This window comes from Microtus pennsylvanicus, chromosome 2 (assembly GCF_037038515.1).
Source record: "Microtus pennsylvanicus isolate mMicPen1 chromosome 2, mMicPen1.hap1, whole genome shotgun sequence".
NCBI classification, from domain to species: Eukaryota; Metazoa; Chordata; class Mammalia; order Rodentia; family Cricetidae; genus Microtus; species Microtus pennsylvanicus.
The window spans coordinates 127980781-128007366 of NC_134580.1; the positions used below are offsets into that span (position 1 = coordinate 127980781).

General features: G+C 46.0%; 2 protein-coding genes across 2 annotated transcripts; one reads left to right on the forward strand and one right to left on the reverse strand.

The window, feature by feature from the left end:
* Positions 1-1379: 1379 nt before the first annotated feature.
* LOC142845122 (beta-defensin 122-like) lies at positions 1380-5135 on the reverse strand. Its single transcript, XM_075963880.1, has 2 exons — positions 5081-5135; positions 1380-1525 (listed from the first exon to the last, which is right to left on the reverse strand). The coding sequence occupies exons 1-2, from the start codon at positions 5133-5135 to the stop codon at positions 1380-1382; spliced, it is 201 nt and encodes a 66-aa protein (XP_075819995.1).
* Positions 5136-14217: 9082 nt separating this feature from the next.
* Defb123 (defensin beta 123) lies at positions 14218-22527 on the forward strand. The gene is made up of 2 exons (XM_075963882.1): positions 14218-14318; positions 22371-22527. The coding sequence occupies exons 1-2, from the start codon at positions 14261-14263 to the stop codon at positions 22514-22516; spliced, it is 204 nt and encodes a 67-aa protein (XP_075819997.1). The 5' UTR covers positions 14218-14260; the 3' UTR covers positions 22517-22527.
* Positions 22528-26586: the final 4059 nt, after the last annotated feature.

Sequence of the window (26586 nt, forward strand, 5' to 3'; positions counted from 1 at the left end):
AAACAGAATTCTTAAATCCTGCTTCTGAGAATATGAATTACATTTTCACTGAAATACATATGAAACTTCTGCAAAGAATTATTAAATAGAGCTGAAACAACATCCTAGTCCTGAGCACAGTCCGAAGGAAGATAGATCAGCAATTGCTTCTGCCACCTGCGTATCTGTGGTTATCACAGTCCTGCACACGGTAGCTCAGTCACAAAGACGTCGTAGGAATGGAGGAAGAGCCTGTGGACCCGTCACATCTAGTGACTCATACTGGCAATCGCCACACCTCAGAGGCTGAAACGGGAGGCGTGCCGTAAGTTCAAGGCACCTTGAATTGTAGAGTGAGTTCCAGGGCAGCCTGAACTCACTTACAGAGTAAGATCTTATGTCAGAAACCAAACGTAAGGAAGTGGGGGTGGTCTATGGACTACATAGACAATGAAGTGTTTGTCAATCGTGAGGGATCAAACCATTTCATTTAAAGGAGAATGGGAAGCAGGAGAGATTGTCTTGTTAAGTGAAAACAAGCTAGGTTTGGGAAGACAAACAGGCTTTCTCTCGTGTGTGGAATCATAAGAAGAAAATAAAAACGACACATATATTAAAAAGGGTTATTAGGGAAGTAAAGGGGGTATGGGGAAAAGTGTAAGAAATAAGTGGGGGTGAAAACATACTGTATGCCAGGTCAAAATGTCACAATAAAGTCCAGAATCTTGCACAATCAATATACACTAAAGAAACTAAGCACCGCCGGGCGATGGTGGCGCACGCCTTTAATCCCAGCATTCGGGAGGCAGAGGCTGTGAGTTCGAGACCAGCCTGGTCTACAGAGCTAGTTCCAGGACAGGCTCCAAAGCCTTAGAGAAACCCTGTCTCAAAAAAAAACAATAAAAAAAAACGAAAGAAAGAAAGTAAGCACCTGGGGTGTGAATAGGTTACACACAAACAGTATAATACTGTATGTGAGAGAATTGGGGGTACACATATTTTGGCATTTTCAGGGATTGCAGATAGTCGAGGAATGACTATACTTACATCATGTCTAGATTACTTGTAATTCCTAATACAGTGTAAATGCCATGCATATAGTTCTTGAATATATCATTTACAAACAACGCGAAAAGGTAGCCTGCACCAGTAAAGATGACACTCGCTCTGAATACGTTCCCCGCAGTTAGTTAGCCCCACAGACACGGAGCTCCTAGGAAAGGTGAACTAAACGCACGAATGCACCCTTTTACCACGTGCCTTCTGCTGACGTCTGGCTACACACACAAAGAGGCAAACACGGAAGTCAGACAGCGCTGCTTTAATGAAGCTCGGGAAACAGCTGAGGTGAGGCTCTGGGTGGGTCCACCTTCATTTTTGTCACCTCGGGCTTTACAGGGCTAGTCCAAATCCTGGGACAGCTGCGGCACCTTCTGGGGCTTCACACAGCATATTTTGCCACTCCAGCACAAGATGTAGAACTTTTCATTCTTGGTGCATTCTTCGCGGCAGGCGCCCTGAGATTTCCAGCACCTTTCAGGGTTCCCTAATCCAGGGTGAAAACAAGGACACCTGAATCAGACTCACGGTTCCAGGTAGAGACCAAAGAGAAAGCCATGGAAGGAGCTGTCACCTCTAGGGGTTTAGGAAGGTCCTACCATCTCACATTCTCTACGGGCACTGCATCCCAATCTCAGCCTTTGTGAACGCTCCCTTGGGAGTGCCGTGGACTGCAAGAGTTAACAGCACAGTGGCTTATGAGACTAACACGAACGTCAGAATCTGTACCCTGGACTTGAAATCTGTCTCTCAAACCAGTTGGTAGACTCTGAGGTGGTGGCTTCGTTCTTAAGAATCTGTTCCCTCTTTTCTAAAGGAAATGGAGATGCCTCTGCTGTAGCATAGAGGGGGTAGCTCCATTGGGGCTTGCCTAGCATGCTTGAAGCCCTGGGCTCCAGCCCTGGCATAGCATAGACTGGGAATGATGGCCACATTTGTAATCTCGGCACTCAGAAGTTGGGGGCAGGAGAATCAGGAGTTCAAGGGCATCTTCAACAACACACAGTGAGTTTTTGAGACCAGCTCCAGCTACATAAGACCCTGTCTCAAAAGAAATGAAAATAAAGTGTAAAATAAAACTAATTATTAAGTAATTTGTGCAAAAAAAAACTAGTATTAAATAAATCCAGTTGTGAAATGAGAGGACATCATCAAAGATTGAGCAGTTTGAGTTATTTTACAAGGAAAAAACTGCACTAGAAATAACACATTAGCCAAAAGTGAATGCTAATGGCATAAGAGAAATGCAAAGTGGAAAGGATATTGAAATAAAGAAGAAAAGCCCACGACTGGTAAAACTCAGAGAATTAATGGCCATAGGGAGTCTGGCCCAATTACTATATCTACAATACCCATCCACCTAAGACTTGGGGATATTACAGGAGAGAAGAGGGCAGACAGTAGGAGACAGAGGACCAGGACACTAGCTGCTACTGCCTTCTAGGCATGGCTGAGATGCTATGCCCATGAAACCCTAACAATATGGCTGCATACAAGCCCTGCATGACCTCATCAATAGATATGGCAGTGTGGATGGAGAGAAGCTCACCAGACTCCACCCTCTAGATGAAGAGCCACAGGCAATCAATGGCCGCTGAGAGGGGGACAATTGGTTTTCTCCAGGGATGAGCTCCCTGGTAAGTTACCCCAAATGGTCATTTCTAAGTGCGCATACATATGAGCAGTATTGTATGAATGACCACATCCAGTAGAATATATATGTATATATATACATATGAAGAGGTCATAAATTCAAGATGGAGTGTTGGGGACACAGTGGGAGTTGGGACGAGGAGAAAAGATGTGGAAATTACATAAAATACTTGGGCCTGAAATTCTCAAAAAATATAAAGTATTTTAATAAAAAACAAGGAAGAATGGATCCTAACCGCTAGACCACCAGACACTAGAAAGAAAATCGAGTAAGAAGAATCAATGGAAAGGGCCAGCCATTGATAAGAGATTCAACATACCCAAGTGTGTCGAATTTTACTAAGTAAAACGAAGAAGGAGACACAACAAACACATCAAACAATGTTCAATAACATCTCCTCCAATGGAGAAGTACTTGAGAGGCATGCCAAAAGGGCGTAGAGTGTGCCTGAGAGAGTTGAACCAAAACAGGGTGATTGTTGCAACATCACTGGACATGACACAAAAAGAAAACAAAAATGTTTTGGGCAATCGGGCTGCGCGCACACACACACACACACACACACAGTGTGCGCACGCACACACACACATACACCTGTGCACGCGAGGGCAGGGCTAGACTAAAACTTATTGATGATAATGCTTTATGCTAGAATCAAGGTTGGTGTCATGTATTTAAGATACTCGTGCCTTCCAAGGACAAAGGCCAGCAAGGAACTGTTCACATCTGAAGCTGAACAAACATTGCCTTTCCTACAGCCTCTGATGGGGCAAGAGTTCCAGACCAGTAAATCACACACAGGATTAACTGTTAAATACGCCGTGCCTTGTAGAAACGCAAACCAAATGACAAGTTAAAGTCAGGCCACCGGAGCTCAGTGGCAGAGTGCCTACCCAGTATGAACAACAAAAATATAAAAATAAAATGAGTGGGGCTGGAGAGATGGCTCAGAGGTTAAGAGCATTGCCTGCTCTTCCAAGAGTCCTGAGTTCAATTCCCAGCAACCACATGGTGGCTCACAACCATCTGTAATGAGGTCTGCTGCCCTCTTCTGGCCTGAAAGCATAAACACAGACAGAATATTGTGTACATAATAAATAAATAAATATTTAAAAAATAAAAAAATAAAATAAAATGAGTGCATAAAAGACTCAGGGGCTGTGTGTTCTGATGGAAGAGCCAGACAGCAGGATAAGAAGTCGGAAGTTTACTGAGAACATGAGCAGAAGTTGTCAATGGCTTGAGGACATGTTACCGCAGAGGTGTTTGCGGTAAGAGAGAGTGAAATAAGGAAGTAGGGTATAGTCCCTCTTTCCCAGCAGGTCAGGTGCGTGACTCAGTGGCAGCATGCATCCACCCAGGGGGCCCTGGGTTCCATCCCCACCACTGCAGGGGGAAAAATAAAGAAAGGAATATAGAGGTAGGTTGTAAATTTGAATCCGAATCTGAAATATCAGTAGGAATTCATGGGTGTTTGTTTTTAATAAATTTCCCCCCATTTATGGACACTGCAAAGCTTAGAGACATTGAGCAGCCAGTAGAAATTAGTATCCAATTCTTGGAAATTGGAAGCATGGAAACTAGTGTTGATCAGGAAATCACAAAACAAGCGTGAAGCAAGCATTCTGTGACACCAGAGACAGAAGACGCTATTGAGGACAAGTAGGGCTCTATCAGAAAGATCAAAGACTCTCACGCTGCCTGAGACTAGGAGCTTGGCTGTGATAGGAAGGATGGCAGCAACAGATTTAGCACGCGGTTTAGAACCATTAGTCTAATCTCTGTGGGTTCAAGACCAGCCTGGTCTACAAAGTGAATCCCAGGACAGTCAAGGCAATTACACAGAGAAACCTTGCCTTGAAAAACCAAAATAAATAAATAAACAAACAAACAAATCATATTTAACTGAGTCTTGATGCATACAGTGTCTCCTGAATCCATCTGCTATTGTGGGCAGAATAAAGGGGGGATTGAAGAAGTCCTGGCGGCCTAGTCATTTCTCCAAGGCAGAATTGTATCACAAATCATAAGAGACAGATGAAATTGGCTTCCAGGTTTATATGTAATCCCTGGACGTCTAACTCCCAACTTCTACTAGCAGAGTGGAAGTTCCTGGGGACTCTCAGATGAATTACAGGAAATGAAGAAGCTGCTTTTGTTGCACACCAAAATTTCAGTGTGTCCAGTCTTAACCTTTTAGTCAAATTTATCACGTAAAAATCAAAAATGAGAAAAGATAAATACAGAGGAGCGACCTGACTCGCAGGTTCTAATCCCAAGATCTGAGACTCTTCCCACTGCCCCAGACATCCGGCCACCCACTCAGGCCCTAAATACCCTGGCCAGACCCATTCTCCAGCTCGGTCCTTCTGAAGGGCTCTAGGTTACCTGGAATGACCTGGGATAGCAGCAACAGAGCCATAGCTAGCACTGCAGTCCTCATGGCTTCGGGAATCCCGAGGTGTTGGCTGTCTGGAAAGGTACCGGGCAGTGGGAGAAAGTTCTGGATCCTTGTAACCAGCTGGCACTCGTGTCCTCAGAGACCTGTGTGCACAGTCTGCCCTGAGCCAGCTGCCTTCCCTGTCGCTAGGCCTCTACACCCACAGTGCTGACCACACACTCCTACGCAGACACTCCCTTTATCCGCTCAGTAACCAGCAAGATTAAATCCTCTGGTCAGGGTATAAGTATTTGTCAGTCTCTGTCAGTTCCACCCAGAATCCTCTACTCTGGAGGGAAAGGAACTTATGAGCCCCTCCCCCTAGATGAGAAGCTGTTCCCGGTTGATAGCAGCTGGGGCAGGAGGAAGGGGCAATCATTTGTCTTTCAGAGTGTGGTACCTGCTAGACTGACTGTGTTCCGGTGAACGGCTGCACATCCAGGAGTCTATGGGCGGCACAAATTGGATTCATGGGGTTGTTTTTTAAAAGGTGGGGCTGGAGAGATGGCTCAGTGGTTAAGAACACTGACTGCTCTTCCAGAGGAACCCACCTGGGTTCCTAGAATCCACATCACAGTCCACAACCGTCCAGGTGCAGCAGATCCCACGCCTTCTTTTGTCTCTGTGAGCACTGTATGCACATGGCACACAGGCATAGGTGCAACCAAAACACCCACGGACATACAATAAAAAAATGTATATATTTTAAACAAAGGAAGGACATGAAACTAGAAAAATGGAAGGGAGGTGGGAAATGGATCTGAGAGAAACCAGGGGAGGTAGGGGTGGGTACAATCAAATACAATCAAATATGCGTGTATAAATTTTTTAAATAATCAATTAAAATATTATATTTAAAATGTTAATACATTTAAAAATCCTCGACACTCCACACTTCTTGCCACGCTCTACAAAGCCCTACATTGGTAGCTCTTCTGGTAAAGCGCTTGCCACGCAAGCATGAGGCCCCGGGTATGATTACCAGAGTCTACATAAAAGAGGCAGAAGCAGGGTGTGGTGGTGCATGCCTTTAACCCCAGCACTCAGGAGGCAGAAGCAAGTGGATCTCTGTGAGCTTGAGGCCAGCCTGGTCTACTTAGGGAGCTCCAGAACAGCCAAGGCTTCATAGTGACACAGCTGTCCCCCCCCCCAAAAAAAAAACGAAAAAAAGGATGATACATACTTACTACCCTTGTGCTGGGGAAATAGAGGCAGGCACTCAGGAACCCTGGTGCTCACTGCCACTGGCCAGCCATGAGAGCCCCTGTCTCAAAACACAAGGTGAATGGCTTCATACACACAATCACACAAATCCAAACACATGTAAACACACACACACTTTGGAGTCCTACATCATGGAGTGTAGCTATCCACGGCTATCGGAATTCTAACATAACTTGGATGAGCTAGTTTAAAACACTTTAAGAGATTTTAGCTGGTCATTTAATCTCTCACAGAGATTGGTCTGCCACTGTCTTCGAGTGCTAGGATTAAAGGTGTTTGACACCAATGTGTGGCAAGATATTCTCTATCAAAGAAATGGGCTCCCGCTGCCTAAAATGCCCAGTTTTCACAAGAACTTTGGCATTGAAGCCAAGAAAGCTAGAGCTGAAATTATCCAGCTCACTGCCCCAGATGTGCCACTTAGTTGTGTGGCCTTAGAATGAATCACATTCTCTCTCTACAATTCAGCCTCATTGGTGAGCAGATTAGAGCCCAGGGCCTGTAAAACTCAACCCGACCCTCAGTAGTCTGGCTCCCTGAACATTCAAAATACACAGAAAATGAAAGACTATAGGAATCTAAGGCTTTGCCACCAATGTGGAGCAAACTAATTGGGCTTTCACCTACAGAGCCTACAGAATCCCACGGCCATAATCACCAATCTTCAATCTCTTTACAATCTTCTTAATTACAGACTGCCCCTCATTGCCACTGCTGATAGCAACCTTGAATCTCATCCTGGAGTTGGCATCACAGAATCTTAATGATGTCCCCACTCAGCCTTAGAACTTCCTGTTACAAGGTGTGTGTGTGGCTAACTCAACACAGTTGAGAAGAGAAAACCTCAATTAAGGAATTGCCACCATCTGACTGGCCTATGAACCTGTCTGTAGGTCATGTTCTTGAATGGTTTTTTTTTCTTTTTCTTTTCTTTCTTTCTTTCTTTCTTTTTTTTTTTTTGAGACAAGGTTTCTCTGTAGCCTTGGTGCCTGTCCCAGGACTAGCTCTTGTAGACCAGGCTGGCCTTGAACTCACAGAGATCCACCTGCCTCTGCCTCCCAAGTGCTGGGATTAAAGGCATGTGCCACCACTGCCCAGTTATGTTCTTGAATGTTAATTGACATAGAAGGACCCAGCCCACATTGGGCAATACCATCCCTAGGCTGTATAAGTAAGCTAGCTAAGGAGAGAGAGAGAGACAGAGGGAGAGGGAGAGAGAGAAGCCAGTAATTAGCATTCTCCATGGTCTCTGCCTCAGCTCCTGCCTCCATATCCCCGCCTTGAATTCCTTCCTTGGTTTCCCTCAATGATGAACTGTAAGGAGTCCTTTTCTGTCCGGCCTGCCTGCTTCCAAATAACCACACAGAGACTTCCTATCAATTACGAAAGCTCAGTTGATAAGTCAGGCTTGCTCTTAGCTAGCTCCTGAAGCCTAAACTAACTCATTTCCATCAATCTGTGTGCTGCCCTGTGGTTCATGGCCTGTCGCCTCATCTTCTACATGACCTGCTTCCTCCGAGTCTCCTAGCAACTCTACCCTTCTTCTTCCCAGCATCCTCTTTGCCTGAAAATTCTGCCTAGCTATTAGTTGTTTAACTTTTTATTAAACCATTCACAGTGACATATTTTTACACAGTATAATCAAATAGCTCACGAAATTTCTCCCTTTTGTCTAAATAAAAAGAAAAGGTTTTAACTCTAACATAGTGGAACTATATACAATAAGAAAAAATATTAGATAGGAGTTACATTTACAATATCCAATCTATTTGTATTTGACAGATTCAAAGAAAATATTCCATTATTTATCCTGTCTTGGTGAGTCCAAAGTTTTGTACCTAATTTACTTTCCATCATAACTAAGAAAATGTATAACTATTACTATCTAGTCTTCAACTTTATTAGAGACCCCAGAAGAATGAAATATTATTTTAGGAAACAGGAAGTACATTGCAAAAAACTTCCAAAAATATAGAAGTAACAGAGATATCTGAATACCTGAACAGTCACCCAAGGTTCCTCTACAACAGTGGGGCATTCAATCGTTTGGCCTGCAAGCTTAGAATATCTGGCAGACTTTTCTATAAAGCAGGAATTTTGAAGGACTGTCCTGCCTAGTCTTGGCAAAGCTTGCCAGTTTTTTCCTTTGTGTCCTGCTTATTCAGTTTGTACAGCATTCTGTCAGTAATCAAGGCAAGGACAGTTTTTTCCCAAATGAATAGTTTTGTCACAATGAAAGCAAACTCCATTTGGAGGTTCCTCAATGCCCATCATCCTTTCTGAAGTAAATTGGAGCTGCCAGGAGCAGATATGTCTCACTATCATAAAAAGCCTTGGGTTATTAAACATCTTAAATGCTATATTCTGTAGGCCTTTGAAGTGCTTGAAGGCTATCTGTCTGTCTGTTTATCTATCTAAATACCTATCTGATATACCTTGAAAACACATCTAACATGACTACAAGTTTGATTATTACAGATTATTAACTACTAACTTGCATTTATTTATTATCCTAAATAGCTTTCAAGGACTAAAACTTTACATTACAATGTTAAATGAACTGCACAGATACAATATCTTAAGAATAGAAACATGTATACAGTATAACAATACAAAAATTCATACCAATGTAAAATATTTGAAACTAGTGGTTGTTCAAAAGTAGACTCAACAATACGTCCTTTTACCCACCATTTTTATACTATATCCCCCCTTTTTCTCTTCAGAAAGAGATCCCTGAATCTAATCTTTGGTCAGTTTTCTTTTTTCTGATCATAACCAATAACAATTTGTAACCAACCCCCCTAAACAATGACAAACAACCATAACCGACCAAATGGCCAAAACCCATCCCATCTCTTGGAAATGTGGGTGTCAAGTTCTCTAGACTGCTTTCTGTTGTCAGGCACTAGCATCTTTGGGGGACCATGAGAAAATTAGGATAATGGTCTGGCTAGAAGAGTCTGCGAGACTGGACAACCTCAGCCAGCAGCCTTGAAGCTGTTCTGTATGCAGAACTCTAAGGAAACTGCAGCAGAGGCGCTCTGAGAGACTGGATCACCTGAGCCATCCATTTTCCTTGGTGTCTGGTCCCCTTGCTCTGAAAACACATAAACTTTCAAAGGTAACATATATATCTACATTAACACAAATATGGACACATACAGTCCATATATATACAGGTATCCAAGCCAGCCAAAGATGATTTTTCACTTTATGTTTGAACAAGTGAAATATCCATCACCTGTCTTGTAGTTAATACAGGTTTATTTCTTTATGTTTGTAGCCATGATTTTCAGGGGGTCTCTCTTGATCGAACCTGATCCTTTTTAACCTTGAACAAATCCACAGCCTTTTGTTTTTTGTGGAAATGAAGGTATAATCTCTTTTCTAAAGCAATACGTTATTTATTTCCATTTTGAAGTTGAGACATGTTTAAAATGTACAGGTTGGTTTAATTGAGCAGTTTCCATAATCCAGTGTTTCTCAGCAACTGTTGTTCACTCATCAGTAATCAAAAACTTGAAAGTCAATACAACGCAATACAGGAGCCAGACTTCCTGTATATTTCCCGTCTGTGTGGTTTATGTTCATTACCTTACTTCTCTCTTTAAAGACTTTACTATTATTTTTAAATTATTTTTATGACTGCCCATATCCTCTTTTTCCTTAAGCCTATACATGCTGTTAAACACACTGTAACCTGTTTAGAGTTTTTTTTTCCATCTGACCCTGCTTTACTCTATATCTGCAACCTTTTCTGTCTGCGTGAGCAAAATCTTAAAGCCACCGTGCAGCTTAGCTCATGGTGTGCTGGCGGCTGGCTCTGCTCCCTCAGTTCCCTGAGAACCTAGCTTCATGGAGGAGGTACGTTTATCGCCCCAGCTCTGGAAAGTTTCTGGGCCCATGCCGCTGTCGGCATTTCTACCTAGTCTCCCGCCACCAAGTAGCCTGCTGCCCACTGCTCATAAACCCCATCTAAGTGCTCATGAGCAGGACCTCTTAAAAGAGCCATGCCTCTGTATGCCGCTAGCACTGAGCCTGTCTGAGAGGCTGTAGTCACCAGAAAGCCACATTTGGCTTTGTTTCTGTGTATTTGGAATCTTTTTAAAAGCTTTCTTGGGTTTTATGTGGAAATATGTGCTTGAACATTGGATGCCATGTGTCTTTTTTTGTTTTGCTTGCCAGTTCCCAAATAACCATACAGAGACTTCTTATCAATTATAAAAGCTCAGCTGATAGCTTAGGCTTGTCTGTAACTAGCTTCTCTAATTTAAGTGAACCCATTTCCATTCATCTATGTACTGACACATGGCTCGTGGCTGTCACCTCATCTACATGACTCATCTCCTCTGAATCTCCTGGCATCTCCACCTTTCTTCCCAGCATCCCCTGTGCCTGGAAATCCTGCCTAGCTAACTATTGACTGTTCAGGTTTTAATTAAACCAATCACAGTAATATAACTTTATAGTGTAATCAAATATCTTGCAACAATGAACTGTAGCCTGAAAGCCAAATAAATGCTTCCTAAGTTGCTTTCAGTCATTTTTTTTATGATAGCAGAGCTAGGACAAGGCAGTCTTGAGTTTCCTCTGCTCTAGACCCCAGAAGCAGTCTTCATCCCTGTTCTCCCGAAAGAGAAGAATTCAGACAGGATACAGCAGTAGAGCAAACAGCTAGGGGTTTCATGAACTCAGCTGAGGAGGCCACAATGCACTCTATAGGAAAAAGGCCAGCTGAGCCAAACAGCAATGGTGCTGTCCCTGGCAGACTCGGGGCTTACGTCTCTCTTTTGTCACCCTCTCCTCTGTGCCTCCTCCAGGGTGGAAACTTCCAGAAGACCAGTGTGCTCTTCCTGGAAGCCCATTTTATCCAAAAATCAGTCTGTTATAAGTAAACACATGATTCAAGAATATAGACAAGACTTAAGGGGTCCCTAAAATTGCAAAGTTTGCTAGGGAGAAGGGTAACTGCGGTCTGGGCCTGCTCTTCTGGTGAGGCAGTCCCTGGAGCTGGATTGAGCTGGACCAGAAAGAGCCCACCATCTTCAATTGTTCTTTGCAACTTGTTGGGGCCTTGAACCGGCCCAGCTGGAGACCGTCACTGCCTGTCTCTACATTTCATTTCATCAGCCACCACTACCTACCTTTCTGGTCCAACTGAAGTAACCAGGGTGGGAGTTGGGGACTGTTAGTCTTTTCTGACACTAAGCCCTGACTAACCAACATACTCCCTTCTAGAAACTGAGTCCTGAAATCCTTCAGGAACTACACTGTAAGGCTTTTGTCTCCCTAAGTCCTGTTTATTCCTGTTGGGTAGACTGGATAGATGCTTGGATATTATTAAATTCTTTTACAAGATTTTTCTTTGTCCTGCAAAAGCCTGAGATGTTACATCCCAGCAATATCTGAGCCACACAGGGGCTTCCAATGACCTTGGACAATCAACTCTCTCATGATAAAGGGCAGGAGGAAAGCACAGAGCTAAACATCTTTATACGTTAATTCTGAGATTACAGCTTGGGAAAGAAGCTGCATCAGCTCCCCCTGAGGAACTAGGGGAGATAACAAATGGTTACATTCTCCTGCAAGTCCAAGGCTACAGTGGTGTGGCTGAACCAGAGACTCATCGAGCGCAGGGATGGCAGGTTGAGCCCAGAGCTCTTAACCGCCTTATACTGTGCATAGGTTTGTTCAAATGAATGAGTTGCCACTACCTTCTGCACTGTGCATCAGGAATGGAGATGGATGAGGAAGAGAAAATAGTCTTCTCTCCTCTCAGAGTGATCTTCCCTTTCAGCAAGAAACAAGGAACATTGTAAGAGAGAGAACACTAGGCTTTAATGGGCTACCTTCAGACACTTTCAAATTTTAAATTGTCTAATGCTCTTTATTTCCTTTTTGTGGTTTTTTATTGATTTTTATTGATCTCTACATTTTTCTCTGCTCCCCTTCCTGCTTCTCCCCTCCCTCTTCAACCCTCTCCCAAGGTCCCCATACTTCCTATTTACTTGGGAGATCTTGCCTTTTCCTACTTCCCATGTAGATTAGATCCATGTAAGTCTCTCTTAGGGTCCTCATTGTTGTCTAGGTTCTCTGGGATTGTGATTTGTAAGCTGGTTTTCTTTGCTTTATGTTTAAAAATCACTTATGAGTGAGTACATATGATAATTGTCTTTCTGAGTCTGGGTTACTTCACTCAAAATGATGTTTTCTAGCTCTATCCATTTACCTGCAAAATTCAAGATGTTATTTTTTTCTGCTATGTAGTACTCCATTGTTTTCCTTATCCATTCTTTGGTCAAGGGGCATTTAGGTTGTTTCCAGGTTCTGGCTATGACAAACAATGCTGCTGTGAACATAGTTGAGCACATGTCCTTGTGGCACAGTTGAGCATCCTTTGGATATATACCCAAAAGTGGTATTGCTGGGTCTTGAGGGAGGTTGTTTCCTAATTTTCGGAGAAATTGCCATACTGATATCCAGAGGGGCTGTACCAGCTTGCATTCCCACCAGCAATGCAGGAGTGTTACGCTTAGTGTTTTGATTATTATGTGGCAAGGGGACTTTTTTTTTTATCCAGTCTGGTGTTCTGTAAGCTTCTTATATCTTCATAGGCATATCTTTATTTAGGTTGGGAAAGTTTTCTTCTATGACTTTGTTAAGTATATTTTCTGTGCTTTTGAGCTGAACTTCGTCTCCTAACCACTAACCACTTCTCAGTGACTGCCACAAACAGACATCAGTAGCAGGGGAGCCAAGAATCTCTCCAGAGTCCTGCACCGCCTCATTGCAGTCCTGGAGGTGCTTCAAGTCTTGGCCCCTTACCCTGGAAGTAAACTAACACCATCTGTTCCTCATCAAGTCCTTGCTTTCCCAGATCCTCGAATGACTAAGCTGAAACTAATTTTGCCATAGATTCTTTATTCTGTGAAGCTGATAGTGGCTCTCCTCCAACTGAAACTTCACAGGAAGTAAGAGGCAGCCGGCCACCATGGTCCAGTTGTAGGGCTGGTCACTGGGTCCCTTCCTAGACCCTCTTATTCTCTTCCTTGTAAACATTCCTGAAAGAACTACTTGACACACGCTTTCTTTTGCCTTTGTGTAAATCTCTGGCATCCCACCATTTCCTGTCCCTCAGGATGGCTCAGTCACTCTTACGTGTAAGTTCTGTGCGTGCCTTGATTCTCTTGACCTCTATATCAAGAGGGTCCAGTCAAGGAGAATTTGCATAAACAATAGGGAGAGATAGTTAATGGCGGGAATTGTTTGCTTTTGCTGCAAGGTTGAAAAATGAGGACCCTGAAGAAAGTATTACTAACTGCAGGGGCAGCCACCTCGCTTCAGCTAAGGGAGCTAAAGAAACTAGAATGACCAGGCCACAGGGAACATCTCTTCCTGAATCCCCGGGGAAGGGGTTTAGGCCTGAGCCCTGATCAACCCTGTGCTTGGCTGCTGCTCGGAGCGGCCTCACGTGCTGTCGGTGAATTGGCTTCCCTCCTTCACTCTCCGGTGTTTGTTCCTCTTGTATCTACCTACCCTTGACCAGACTTTGCCCTGCCTGGAACCCCATTTCCTGTTCTCTGCCAGTGTCTTTGGTAGCCACTGATGGCATTCGTGTGCGTGGCGCCCCCTTGTGGTGCCTTGGATAAGGTGGTGCAAAGCTGGTCGGGGAAGGCTTGTGCTGTGTGGCCTTGGACCTTGGCTGCCCTCACCACCCTCCTGGTCCAAAAGACAAAGGGATGCTGTGGACTCTGTGGGTGTGGCTCCACACTGTAGACCCGGGATACAGGGCTGTTCCTGTGGGCTGCTTCTGGCGATCCGAGGGACTTCCGCCAGAGAGTCTCGACCTTCCCAGCTGGCCACTGACTTTGCCACCACTTTGAACTCGAAGCTTCACCACCATGAAGCTCCTGCTGCTGACCTTGGCAACCCTGCTGCTCCTGTCCCAGCTCATTCCAGGTAATGCAGATCTCCTCAGGGAAGGGGCCGGGCAGGGAGAGCCTGGCCTTGTCAGCGAACACCCAGGGGCAAGGAGGACCAGCTGCCTAGAGTCTCGGAGCCATCACCATTCCCAGCCCCCTTGCCAGGCGCCAGATCTTAGGTACCAGCAACAACATCCTGAGTATCTCATTCATCACCCACGCGATGCTCACTCGGTTCTACCAGGCGGGGCAAAGGGCTAGTGTGGGGGCAGAAGCAGCCAAAGAGAAGGCAACAACTGATCTCTTGTAAAACAGTCCCCGAATGTTCTAGGCTTAGTAAAAGCCGCTGCCATGGCCAGAAGCTTGTGTGTGCAGCTCCCCGCTCTCTGTGCCATACTTTATGCCGGAGCCAGGATTATGGAGGAAAAGGGCATGGCTCTCAGACACAGTTAAACAGTATTGTTCCCGAAGCTATGACAAAGGGAAGCCAGGGAACTGGGTACACGTGAGTAGGGCCCGAGGTCAGCAGAGTCCTGGGAAGTGACTTGAAATTAGGTGAGGGAGGGGAAGAGGTGGAGAGGGAAAGGTGTGGGATAAGCATAAGTAGCATCCCTGGGTGGGGGGAGCATGCGGCCTGTGGGGACCCAGTGCTAAGGCAGGGGTGAGTGATGGGAGCAGGAGAGAAAGCAGCCTGAAGTTGCCTAGAAGGCCAGGTGAGCATCATGGGAGAGTTTAGCTGGAGAAGGTCACCCCTATCCTTCCAACCCCCCCCACACACACACACACACATACACATGCACCAGCTACCTGCCCCCTCCATTCACTTGCCAGAGCTTCTGTTCACCCCAGGACTGTCGAACTTTCCAGAATCAGAGCATACTATTTTTCTAAACAAGCTGACCTCAGTTTCCTCCTGTGACCCTGAAACACCCTTCATCTAAGGGAGAAAGAAAAGCTAAGCGCCCAAGTTGGCAAGTGGCTCACCACTGTTTGCCTGTGACCCTCACCAGTGTTCAGAGGGCCGTTTGTGTGTTTCTCTAATGACCATGATGACATTGTGTGTGTAGTCACAGCGGGTGAGAGGCCTTGCGTGGAAGCCTCATACTTTGGTAGCCCTCGGCCTTCGTCTCCGGTAGCTCACAGTCAGGTGACTTTGTGCAAACCCACCAGGCTTTACCTAGTCCTGGAATTTCCTTGGTAAATTTTGCTTCTTGAAAGTATGGCCTTGCTATGACCTGAAACAACTCATTTAAGCTGACAACTGGCATCCTAACCATTGTTCCCCAGTGCCCCACAGGACAGAGATTGTACTCAGTTCCACTTCGTAACAGTCAAAGGGTCTCGGGATGAAAGGGGGCTGAAATGTACATAACTCAAAAGTGTATAAGACAGAGTCAGTGAGATGACTCATCGGGTCAAGGCACTTGCTGCCAAGATTGACAACGAGAGCTTCAGCGCCAAGCCCCTCGTGGTAGGAAAGAACTGGCTCCCGCAAGTTGTCCTCTGTGTGTGCGCGCGAGAGCAATAAATAAATAAATAAGTGTAATTTTTAAATGCTTAAGGGCTAAAGGGATGCTTCCGTGAGGAAGAACACTTCCTGTGCAAGCAAAGGGACCTGAGTTTGAATCCACAGCTCCCACATAAAGAGCCAGACGGGGCTGCACATAGCCCCAGTGCTAGGAGGTAGAGACAGACAGATCCAGGGACTAACTAGCCAGCCAGGCTAGTCAAAGAGGGAATTTCCGACTCAGAGAGACCTCACATCAATGTCACAAGGCGGGAAGTGATAGAGAACACCCCACGTACTCCTCCAGCCTCTGCGTTCATGAAACACACGCATGCATGTGCGCGCACGCAGACACAAACACACACACACACACACACACACACACGGTGGTTCATCTTGACATGCTTGAATTAAAAACTGAGGTCTCGAGGCAGCTCACAGCCATTTGCAGCTCCAGGTCCCGAGGTTCGACACCTCTTCTGGCCGTCGCAGCTGTTGTACAGATGTGGTACACACACATGCAGACAAAAACATTTACACACATAAAATAAAAACAAATCTTTTTTAAAAATGAGAGCTCAAATGCTGGGTTTTCCTTATCTTTGTTGTGAAACAAGGCAGAATCACGGGTACAGAAAGCAAACACGCTGCCCAGCAAATGCCGCCAAGGACAGGTCCTTGTGGCACCGCACAGCTCAGTCAGCCGAGCCCCCCAAGCCCTTCCCGCACACCCTACCATAGCTCCCTTCCTCCCCTAAGGGTCCTGACTTGTACAGCGACCAATTTTTTTTCATTTCTTCATGAAACACTCATTGCCAAGGTGACATCCCGAGACACCTTTTTTTTGTTTTTGATTGTTGAGACTGGATCTCGCTGTGTAGCCCCGGCTCGCAGGCATCTATTTTTAAAATATGCCTTTTAATAGTTCCCTGACCTTCATGGCTCTGTCTTTACAAGTTCTCCTGAAATAGCCGGTCACTGGCCGGTTTCCTCCCACAGTGAGGATTTGCCAATGCACTCAGGGTAGAATTCACAGTATCCCTCTGATGTGTAGCCCTGGGATTCACTCAGTAGCCCCAGGCTGCCCTCAGGTTCACAGAGAGCCGCCTGCCTCTGCCTCCTGAGGGCTGCCACCACACTGTTCTTAGTGACCTCAAATTGTCCCATCCTCATTGGGGGTGGGCTCTTTTATATGTTAGCTTTATTCTAAATATCCTAGTAACTTGTGTGATGTCAGTCTGTCTTTAAGAAGACCCTCCCCCACAGCCCTGCAATCTCACCACACTACCCTGCTGCGAAGGACACTGCATCCCCAGTGTCAGTGGGGTTGGCAAACGTTCTTAACCTGTAGGTTCTTGACTCCTTCGGGCCGCACACAGGCACGTACATTATTTGTTACGGCAGGAGCAAAATCACAGTTATGAAGTAGCAATGAAATAATCGTGTGGAACAAGCATTTCATGTACAACGTGAGGAACTGTATAAAGGGCGTGGCAGCATTAGGGAGGTTGAAAACCACTGGGCATGCAGGAAGAGAAGAAGGGTGGGGCTTAAGCGTAGCATAAACAATGCTGGGGAGGCTCCCAATCGAGGCTGGACCACAAGCGGTTTGTAAAGGGCTGACATTCAGACCCAGGCTGACCCATGCCTCACTATTCCAGCACTTGGGAGGCGAGACAGTACAGGTCAGCATCCCTGTCCTCCCCCTCCCCCAAAATAAAATAGAGCGTGAGAAAAGGAGAAAGGGAGAGCAAGGGGGAGAATTTGTCTCATCTGCCCCTCGGCACCTCCTTGGCACCTGATGGATATCAAAGCTGTTTGTCTGGGCTGGGAAACCTGATTCCTTGGGGGAACTATGGGATGTTCCTTCCTCGGGAACAGGATTTCAGATACAAAGTGTCAGTGGGGTCTTTGTTTCAGAAAACCAGGTTTCTCAGCATTCTGACCCTTTGTTCAACAAAAGGGTCTGGTGAGTTTATACCCGTGTGACAGGAAGTTGTAGACTGCCCTTGTCCAGTCCCTGCATCTATCCTGAGTAGGCTCCAAGGTTGACATTAAGGTTATGCCTTCTTGGCCTGCCTTCTGATGCTAAGCGGCCAATCCACAGAGGATACAGGAATCTTAAAACAGTGGGTATTCCCTCCCAGCCCTTACAGCTACACAGGCTATCGACCCACAATGCATTGCTCTCAGGTCCCTTTAACTGTCTGTCTTACGGCAGCTGCCTTTGCTGCCTGGGCGGTCATATCCAGGGCCTCCTAGGTCCTCAACAGTGCTGTCCCTCAGGACAGCAGCTCCAGCCCTTACTAACTATTTTTTTCTTTAAATTAAATTGTTCAATTAGAGCACAAAATAAAGGGTTTGTTCTGACATCGTCACACGTGTATATCGGTGAACTTGGCCTGTATTCACCCACCGTGTGAACACTTCCCGAGGAGGTGCAAACAAGGGGCTACTCGCTCCACATGGTACCAGCGACACACCAAAGTTAGATTCCATCCGAGCCCAGCTTAGGGGGCTAAGCAGTTTACTGGACTTCCGTTATAGGAGCATGAGTGAGGGTTACATACAAGAACACAGGTGACCCCAAAATTCCTGTACCTGGATAGATGGAGTCCCTGCCTCAGCTAGCCTTCCTGCTCAATCTCAGTGGCTCCTGAGCCAACACGCAGATGGGGCAGAATTATACATAGCTGGGAGAATATGCAAGGCAGAAGTGAGAGTCCGGTTTCCTTCCCATTCCCTCCCTCTATGAGGGACTTTCAGTAGGCCCAGCCTGGAGGGTCTCTTGCAGGAAGTCATGGCTGCTCTGACTAAGCTGGCCATGGTAGGGCTGGAGAAAGACTCTGTGGTTAAGAGCACTTGCTACTCTTCCAAAGGGCCTGGGTTGGGTTCCAAGCACCCACATGGTAGCTCTCAATCTTTTGTTACTCCAGTTTCAGGGAATCCTACATCCTCTTCTGGCCTCCTTGAGTACTAAACACATGTAGTTCACATATGTACGTGCAGGTAAAACTCTCATACACGTAGAATAAAATAAATGCATCGTATGTATGGTGGTGGCATAGGTTCACAGTGACGTCACTTACACACACCTGATTTGCCAACGGTCAGTTCCTGGACCTCCCGGGACTCAGTCTGTTTATGCCGCCTGATAGATGGAATGCTATGATTGGCAGGCCTGTCACATGCTGGCTCTTGCTGTGGGGCATGGGTCCGTGACCTGAAGAAGAGATCAGGGACATTTCCTGGGAAGATAAAAAGCCAAGCACCCTTTTCGTAAGAGGAGAGTGGAGGGGGTCAGGATGCGGCTCTCCTCAGCTGTGATCCTACTGCAACAGCGAACTCCAAAGATTCTAATTTCCTCAGAAACCTCTGGGCTGAAGCCCTGGGGCCACCAGTGGACAACTCCCCCGGAAGAGATCACATGACCCCACACCCACATCTTTTCATTGTTTTCTTCATCCTTATTGGTTGCCTCCCTGGAGAATCCCACGCTGCTCTGACTGCTTGTCTCAGAGCACTGGGGATGCCGAGATTCTTGTTTCGCCTTTTCTATGAAATTGTAACATCAAGACAGGAAAGGGAGAGAGGAGGCGTCTTTGCTGGCCCAGTTCAGCCAAATTGTAAATAAATCTGTTTTCCTTAAGGAAGAAAGTAGAGTAATAGCTGTATTTTCAGAGAGCGGCATTCCACAGCACACTCACCCCATATTCCCACACATGCATGTGTGTGCACACATACACACATACACACACACACACACACCGCTACTCTCCCTGACCCCACCCCTCCTGGTCTCCTTCCTACTCCCCAGATAATCCCCATCGGCTTCCATAGCTGCAGGCATGTACCACGGCAGGTATGCACACCAAAGGACAACTTTTGGGAGTCAGATCAGGAAGCAGGGTTCTGGCTACTTGTGATTGTATCACGCTTGAGATTTTCCAGACACTATTTCTTCCTCACACACTCTTCTTGTCTCTCCCCTCTTATTCCTTTGGTGGTTCAACCACGGGCAAGTTGACCTGCTGTTAGCAGTCCACGGTCAGCAAGGCTTTAGTCTTTCTCTATTTCATTTTGAAAAGTTTGTTTTGTGTCTTCAAGTTCACTTATCTTTTTTTTTAAAAAAAGACTTTTCTGATTTATTTAGTTAGTTAATATTTAGTTATTTAGTCTTGTATAGCCCAGGCTGCCTTAGAACTCATGATAGAGTGAGACTTGCCTCCTAGTCTTCCCGTCTCCACCTCCTGGGTGCTGGAATTATACCTGTGTACTGCACCGACTGGCCAAGTTTCTGTATTTGTTTTTCTCTTATGTGTATTTTACTCTCACATATGTTTGTGCACCATATGCATCCTTTGTGTCTGCAGAGACCTGAGGAGGCTGTTGGATCCCCTGGAATTGAAGTTACAGCTTGCTGTGAGCTGTCACGTGGGTGCTGGGAACCGAACCTGGGTCCTCTGACAGAGCAGCAAGTGCTCTTAACCTCTGGTCCTTTAAACGCTACAGGGTTTATAAAGTCTTTTGGCTTTGGTGGGTGAACACAAAGGGCATTCACTGTCCTGAGGACAGTTCCTCCTGCCTCTCTTCGAGGATTCTTCCCCAGACTTTGATAGTTTCCTCACGTGTGTATTCAGATGAGCGTTCAAAGACAGGAGGGTTCCTGCTGGAGACCTGCGCAGTGTGGGCATGTGGATTTGTTTGTTTTGTTTCTCTCCTCTTTTCTCGCTCCTCTTGTCCCCATCTGAAGTTTTTAATGCTGATTAAAATAGCTGCTGTTACTCTTTTTAAATTTTTTATTAACCTTCTCACTGCGGCACTTCCATGCATGGGTCTCACTGCGGCACGTGCATGGGTTTCACTGCGGCACTTCCATGCATGGGTCTGCATGGGTCTCTCTCACTGCGGCACTTCTGTGCATGGGTCTCACTGTGGCACTTCCGTGAATGGGTCTCACTGCGGCACTTCCGTGAATGGGTCTGACTGCGGCACTTCCGTGCATGGGTCTCACTGTGGCACTTCCATGCATGGGTCTCACTGCGGCACTTCCATGCATGGGTCTCACTGTGGCACTTCCATGCATGGGTCTCACTGCGGCACTTCCATGCATGGGTCTCACTGCGGCACTTCCATGCATGGGTCTCACTGCGGCACTTCCATGCATCTATATCATATTTTGAGTCTCTCCTTCCACTTTATGCCCCACTTTCCCCTCTGCCCTCTGGCTGCTCCCCTTCCTCCCCACACAGTCCTTCCTTCTGTTTTCGTGTCTATATTACCCTCTCTGCTCCACGTTCCCATCTCTAGACATCTTCTCCTTTCACAGTCCCCTTTCTACCTTCATGGCATGCATGTGTGCATGTATACATTTGTGCATACATGCATGTGCACATTTAATACTTCCACAGCATGCATATGTACATGTTTACTTTTAATACTTTTATAGTGTGCATGTGTGCATATGTGCATATATACATTTAAGTCTGGATTCTATACATGAAAGAGGCAATGTTTCTAAGCTATATAACATCATAATCTCCAGCTCCATCTATTTTCCTAAAAAATAATCATGATTTCATTCCACTTATAGCTGAGTCCAATCCCCTGTGCACATGGACCTCATTTGCTTTATTCATCTTTGGGCGGACATCTAGACTGATTCCATATCTTGGCTATAGTGAATGGTGCAGCCATAGACACAGATGTGCTAGTATCTCTGATAGCACAGACTACTGTAAAGGCCCTGAGCATATTCAGGAACGTTACATGTGGGTTCTATGGCCATGCTAGTTTCAGCCTGCTGAGGAACCTCTATACTGATATCCATAGTGGCTGCGCTGGTTCTCCCTCCTACCAGCCGTGAGCAGGAGTTCCTCTTCTCTCACGTTCCTGCAGGCATTTGTTGTTGCTTCTTCCCTTGGTGACAGCTGGAAATGTTGCTCTCCTTCTGTGCTCTAAGGAAACACCCAGAGAGGGCAAGGCTGTTGCTGAGGATGTAGGAGCTGGAACTCCGAGCCTCCCCTCCAAAGGCTTCCCTTTCCCTTCTCCATGTCTGGGCCTCAGTCAGACTTGTCGGAAGGAAACCCGTGATTCAAATGGACCTTAAAGATGTCATTCCTCTCAGGGACACCAAGGCATCTGTAGGTCAAAGAGGAACTGGCGCTTCATGGAGAAATGGGTGTGGGCCTTTGTTGTGTCAGGCAGCAAGCAATGTCACCCCACACAGCCTGCGGTTGGACATCATTTCTATCTGTTCCCCTTCTTTGGGCCAACCGGTGTAGCTGTCTCCTCTTGTGACTATCAGAACTCTGTTTCTTTCTTGGTTTGTGTTTTTTTTTTCAGACAGAGTTTTGTGTAACCCAGGCTGACTACAACAGTACTTTAAAAGCAGATTTTCAAAGTTCCATCCTTTGTCATTTAGTCCAGATTCACAGTCAAAGAAGGTAGGGGGGAAATGGGGTCAGAAAAACAACAGTAGGTAGGAGGGGTCAAAGGGAAAGCGGAGGGTCTTTTCCCACCTGTGTCAGCTCCTCCAGTCCAGAGCCTTCCATGACCTCCTTTCACTCCTCTTTCTACCAGGTGATGCTCAGAGATGCTGGAACCTCCGTGGCAAGTGTCGCCATCGGTGCTCCAGGAAGGAGAGTGTCTACGTCTACTGCACAAACGGGAGGATGTGCTGTGTGAAGCCCAAGTACCAGCCGAAGCCAAAGCCGTGGATGTTTTAAGTACCCTGAAGACTGGAGAATGCAGTTCGCAAAGTTGTCCCAGGTTGAGCTCATGGGTTCTTGTGCTCAGTCAATAAATGCATCCGGCCACCCCTGTGTAGCCTGCTCGCCTAGACTAGCGATTTTCAGGTTTGGGAAGTCAAAACTATAATAACCGCCATCATAATAAAAATGTGGCATCTCTGTCTCTCATGGGTGAATGGTGGAATGTTTTCAAATCCATGAGGCATAGGATCACACAGCCACTAGGCAGCTAACAGAGATGTGCTTGTGTGCATTTGTTATTTCTAGAACTATTTAGGCAGAAGGCAGAAGGTGCGATCATTTTCAGAGGTTGACTCCATCCGTTCTCAGTAATCCCACTGCCCTCATACAAATGACCTTTGATATTGTTAACCTCTGTGACCTCAAAATCATTAATTTGAAATTCTGAGACCTTCCTTGCATAAGACACAAGAGTACTCCATCACCTTGATATGCAGAGGTGTATTAACAAGCATTTCAGCTGCCTAATAGGAGAAACTAACAGCCATCAGCGAAGGGAAGATGTGTCTGTACAACCATCAACGGAGGGAAGATGTGTCTGTCTGTACAGCATTCTAAATGCTGTCTATTGCTGTGATGAGACACCTTGACCAAAAAGCAAGTTGGGGAAGAAAGGGTTTATTCCATTATACTTCCACATCACAGTTCATCCCCAAAGGAAGTCGGGACAAGAACTCAGGCAGGGAAGGGACCTAGAAGTAGGAGCTGATGCAGAGGCCATAGAGGGGTACTGCTTACTGGCTTGTTCACCCTGTTTCTTATACATCCCAAGGCCACCAGGCCAGGGATGGCGCCACCCATGATGGGCTGGGCTCTCCCCCATTGATCACTAATTGAGAAAATGCCCTACAGACAGATCTTATGAAAGCATTTTCTCAGTTGAGGTCCCAGAGGACTCAAGCTGTGTCAAACTGACATAAAACGAACCAGCACGGGTGCCGTTTATAACACACGCACAACCTAAAAATTATAAGATGTGGGGATACAGTTTAGTGTAAGAGCAATTGCCTAGCATAAGCCCCCCGGCACAGCATAAAAATTATATTGTGTGAATACAGACATTTAGAAGACAGGCACAAAGGAAGGAAAAGTGATCCATAATAATAATATAAATAACTAAACAGACGTGGATTTCAGGCACACTTTCTGGAAGTAGCAGACAACGTCAAAGGCGCTGCTGTAAGTGTATTTAGGAAATGAGAATAATATTGATAGGATGGGTGAAAGGAGAGAGTCTAAGCTAATGCACCAAACCAGGCACAGGGTGCACATCTGCAGTCAGCAGCTGGGGAGTGTTCGCAAGAGAGTCGGGAGGTCCAGGCCAGCCTAGACTATACAGCAACCTATTTCAAAATCCAAATAGTTGAGAGTAGAGGCTCATGACTGCAATTCCAGCACTTGGGAGATAGAAAGGGTGGAGGATCACCAAGAATTGGAGGCCAGTCTGAGACAAGCCTGGGCTACAGAGTAAGACCTTTCCTTAATAATCATAATAATCTAACACGTTTTAAAGGGGCCACTCATTTAGTATAATAAAATAGCCACTGCGTGCACTTACTCATGGTGGAACAGTTCTTCTGGTATTCCCACGTGAGTCTCCCACGTGACTGCATCCTCTTCCTTTGCCTCTTCCCACAGTGGCTGGGTCCAAGAGACTATGCCCCAATAGATTGCATTTATCAGATCTGCTGCATTTGCTAAAGTCCTGTTGGCCCCAGCAAGGCAGATGATCCAAGATCGTTGTGGGAAAGGACCACAGGACATGAATAGCGGGAACTATGATTCCCTGAGAATTGCCATGTATCATCAATACATGTATCCCCCTCAAATGGAACTCCTAAAGATAAACGAGACATTCTAGACCAGATCACAGTGTCTGCAATAAAGGGCTGCCGTAGACATGCTCAGGAGCACACGGGATATGCAACAGGAGGGTCAGTGACAGATCAACAGGCACAGGGAGAAAGGGAGTGGAAGTAAACATAACCGAGCAAGCACACACTTGAGCGCAGTCCCAGGAGATATGACAGGGAAAGAAAGATGTTTTGAAAAGATGATAACTGAAAGGAAGCTGTCAACCTACGGACTGATCTGGAAGTTCAGTGAACTACAAAGCAGCAAGACTGTGAAAACCCAACACAAGCTTCAGACTGTCTCAGACCATCTAGAGCCAACCCCTGAGACACCAGAGGGTGACCTCTGACCTCCACAGGCATGTACACACTCATGCCCCTGTAAACACCTGTGCTCACACACACACACAAACACAGAAAATGAAAATAAAAGTAGCAATCAATTCCCATGTCCCGTGCAGCTTTGTCCTGGACCCTGACTACGATGTGAAGGGAACGAAGAAGGAGCAGACACACAGACAGAAAAGCTGGGGTCAAGTGAGGTGTGTGCTCTAATGGAACCACAACTACCATTGTGTTTGGGGTACGCACCAGGCAGGGGCTTGCTAGAGAGCTCTTCTCTGAGAGCCTGCAGGCTCAGGCTGTAAACATCCAGCAGAAAGGAGCTGCATTTGCTAGTTTTTGCACACATTGATCAATTTAAACACTTGCACTTGGACCAGAGGAAGTAGGCTTTGCCAATTCTGAGCCTTGCCAATATGGGGAAAGGCTTTGCCAGTTTCCCATGGGTCTGAAGCCTCGGTCCTTGGTATAGCTGTGTCCATGCCGACAATGTGCGTTCACTCAGGACTTCACCCACTCAGGGCTTCCCAGGATCCCTACAGTCAACAGCAAGAGACATCATCCTACACATGAGAAGGGAACAGTGCACTCTTCGATGGTCAGCTGGTCATTGGAGAAATCAAGGAAGAACAAGTTTTAACCCTAGAATCAAATGAAAATGTACCTTAGCAGAGCCTTTGTAAGACAGTTAAGGTAGTTCTAAGAGAGATGGTCATCATTTAGAGAGCCTACATTCACAAATCAGAGTGGTTCCGAAGGAATAACCTAATGATGTGTGGCAGGGTCTAAGAAACATGAGAATCAGCCAAACTCAAATTGACGGAAAAAATTATAAAGAAACTTAAAGAACAAGACAAAAAATTAATTCAGACACAGAGTTGGTTCTTTGAAAAGATAAACAAGAGGGCTGGGGAGGGGTTCACTTGCCACACAAGTGTGAGGACCTGAGTTCAAATCCCGAGAACCCATGTAAATGCTGAATGCATAGCTTTGGCCTCCATACCCCCAGCACTCCTGCAGAGAGATGGGAGGCAGACGGGAACCCCAGAAACTGGGGGCCACCTTCTCTAGTGTATGCAGTAGTCCTACAGAGATGGGAGGCAGACGGGAACCCCAGAAACTGGGGGCCACCTTCTCTAGTGTACGCAGTAGTCCTACAGAGATGGGAGGCAGACGGGAACCCCAGAAACTGGGGGCCACCTCCTCTAGTGTACGCAGTAGAAAAACAACAGACATCCTGTCTCAAACGAGGTGAAAGGTGAAACTCACAAAGTTGCCCTCTGACCTCGACACACACACACCACGGTGTTTACAGACACAAATGTGCACACACATAAAAAGAAAAGATAAACAAGGTTGACAGACTGCCAAGTTAGCCAAGAGAGAGAAAGAGGAGGCTCTGATTAGAGGGCCATTGAGATGCCTCGGCAGGTGGAGACACTTGCCGTAGAAACAGGGTGACCTGAGTTTAATCCAGGAACCCACGTGAAGGTTAAAGGAGACATTGTCCTGCGACCTCCACAAGCATGCCATGGCTCATCCTGAACACAATAATAAGTAAGTTATTTTATTAAAAATATAATTGAAGATTAAAACAGAGACATTATAGCAGATACCAGTGAAATCTGGAGGGTCTTTAAGAGATAGTGTTAGGTGCCAGGAAGATGGTTTAGAAGCTAAGGACACTTGTTGCCAAGTTTGATGATCTGAGTTCAATCCTCAGACCCTACATGGTTCTGGAAAGAGAACCAACTTCCTAAAGTTGTCCTCTGACTCCACATCCTGACAATCATGCCATAGGCATGCATGGGCACAAGCACACACACACAC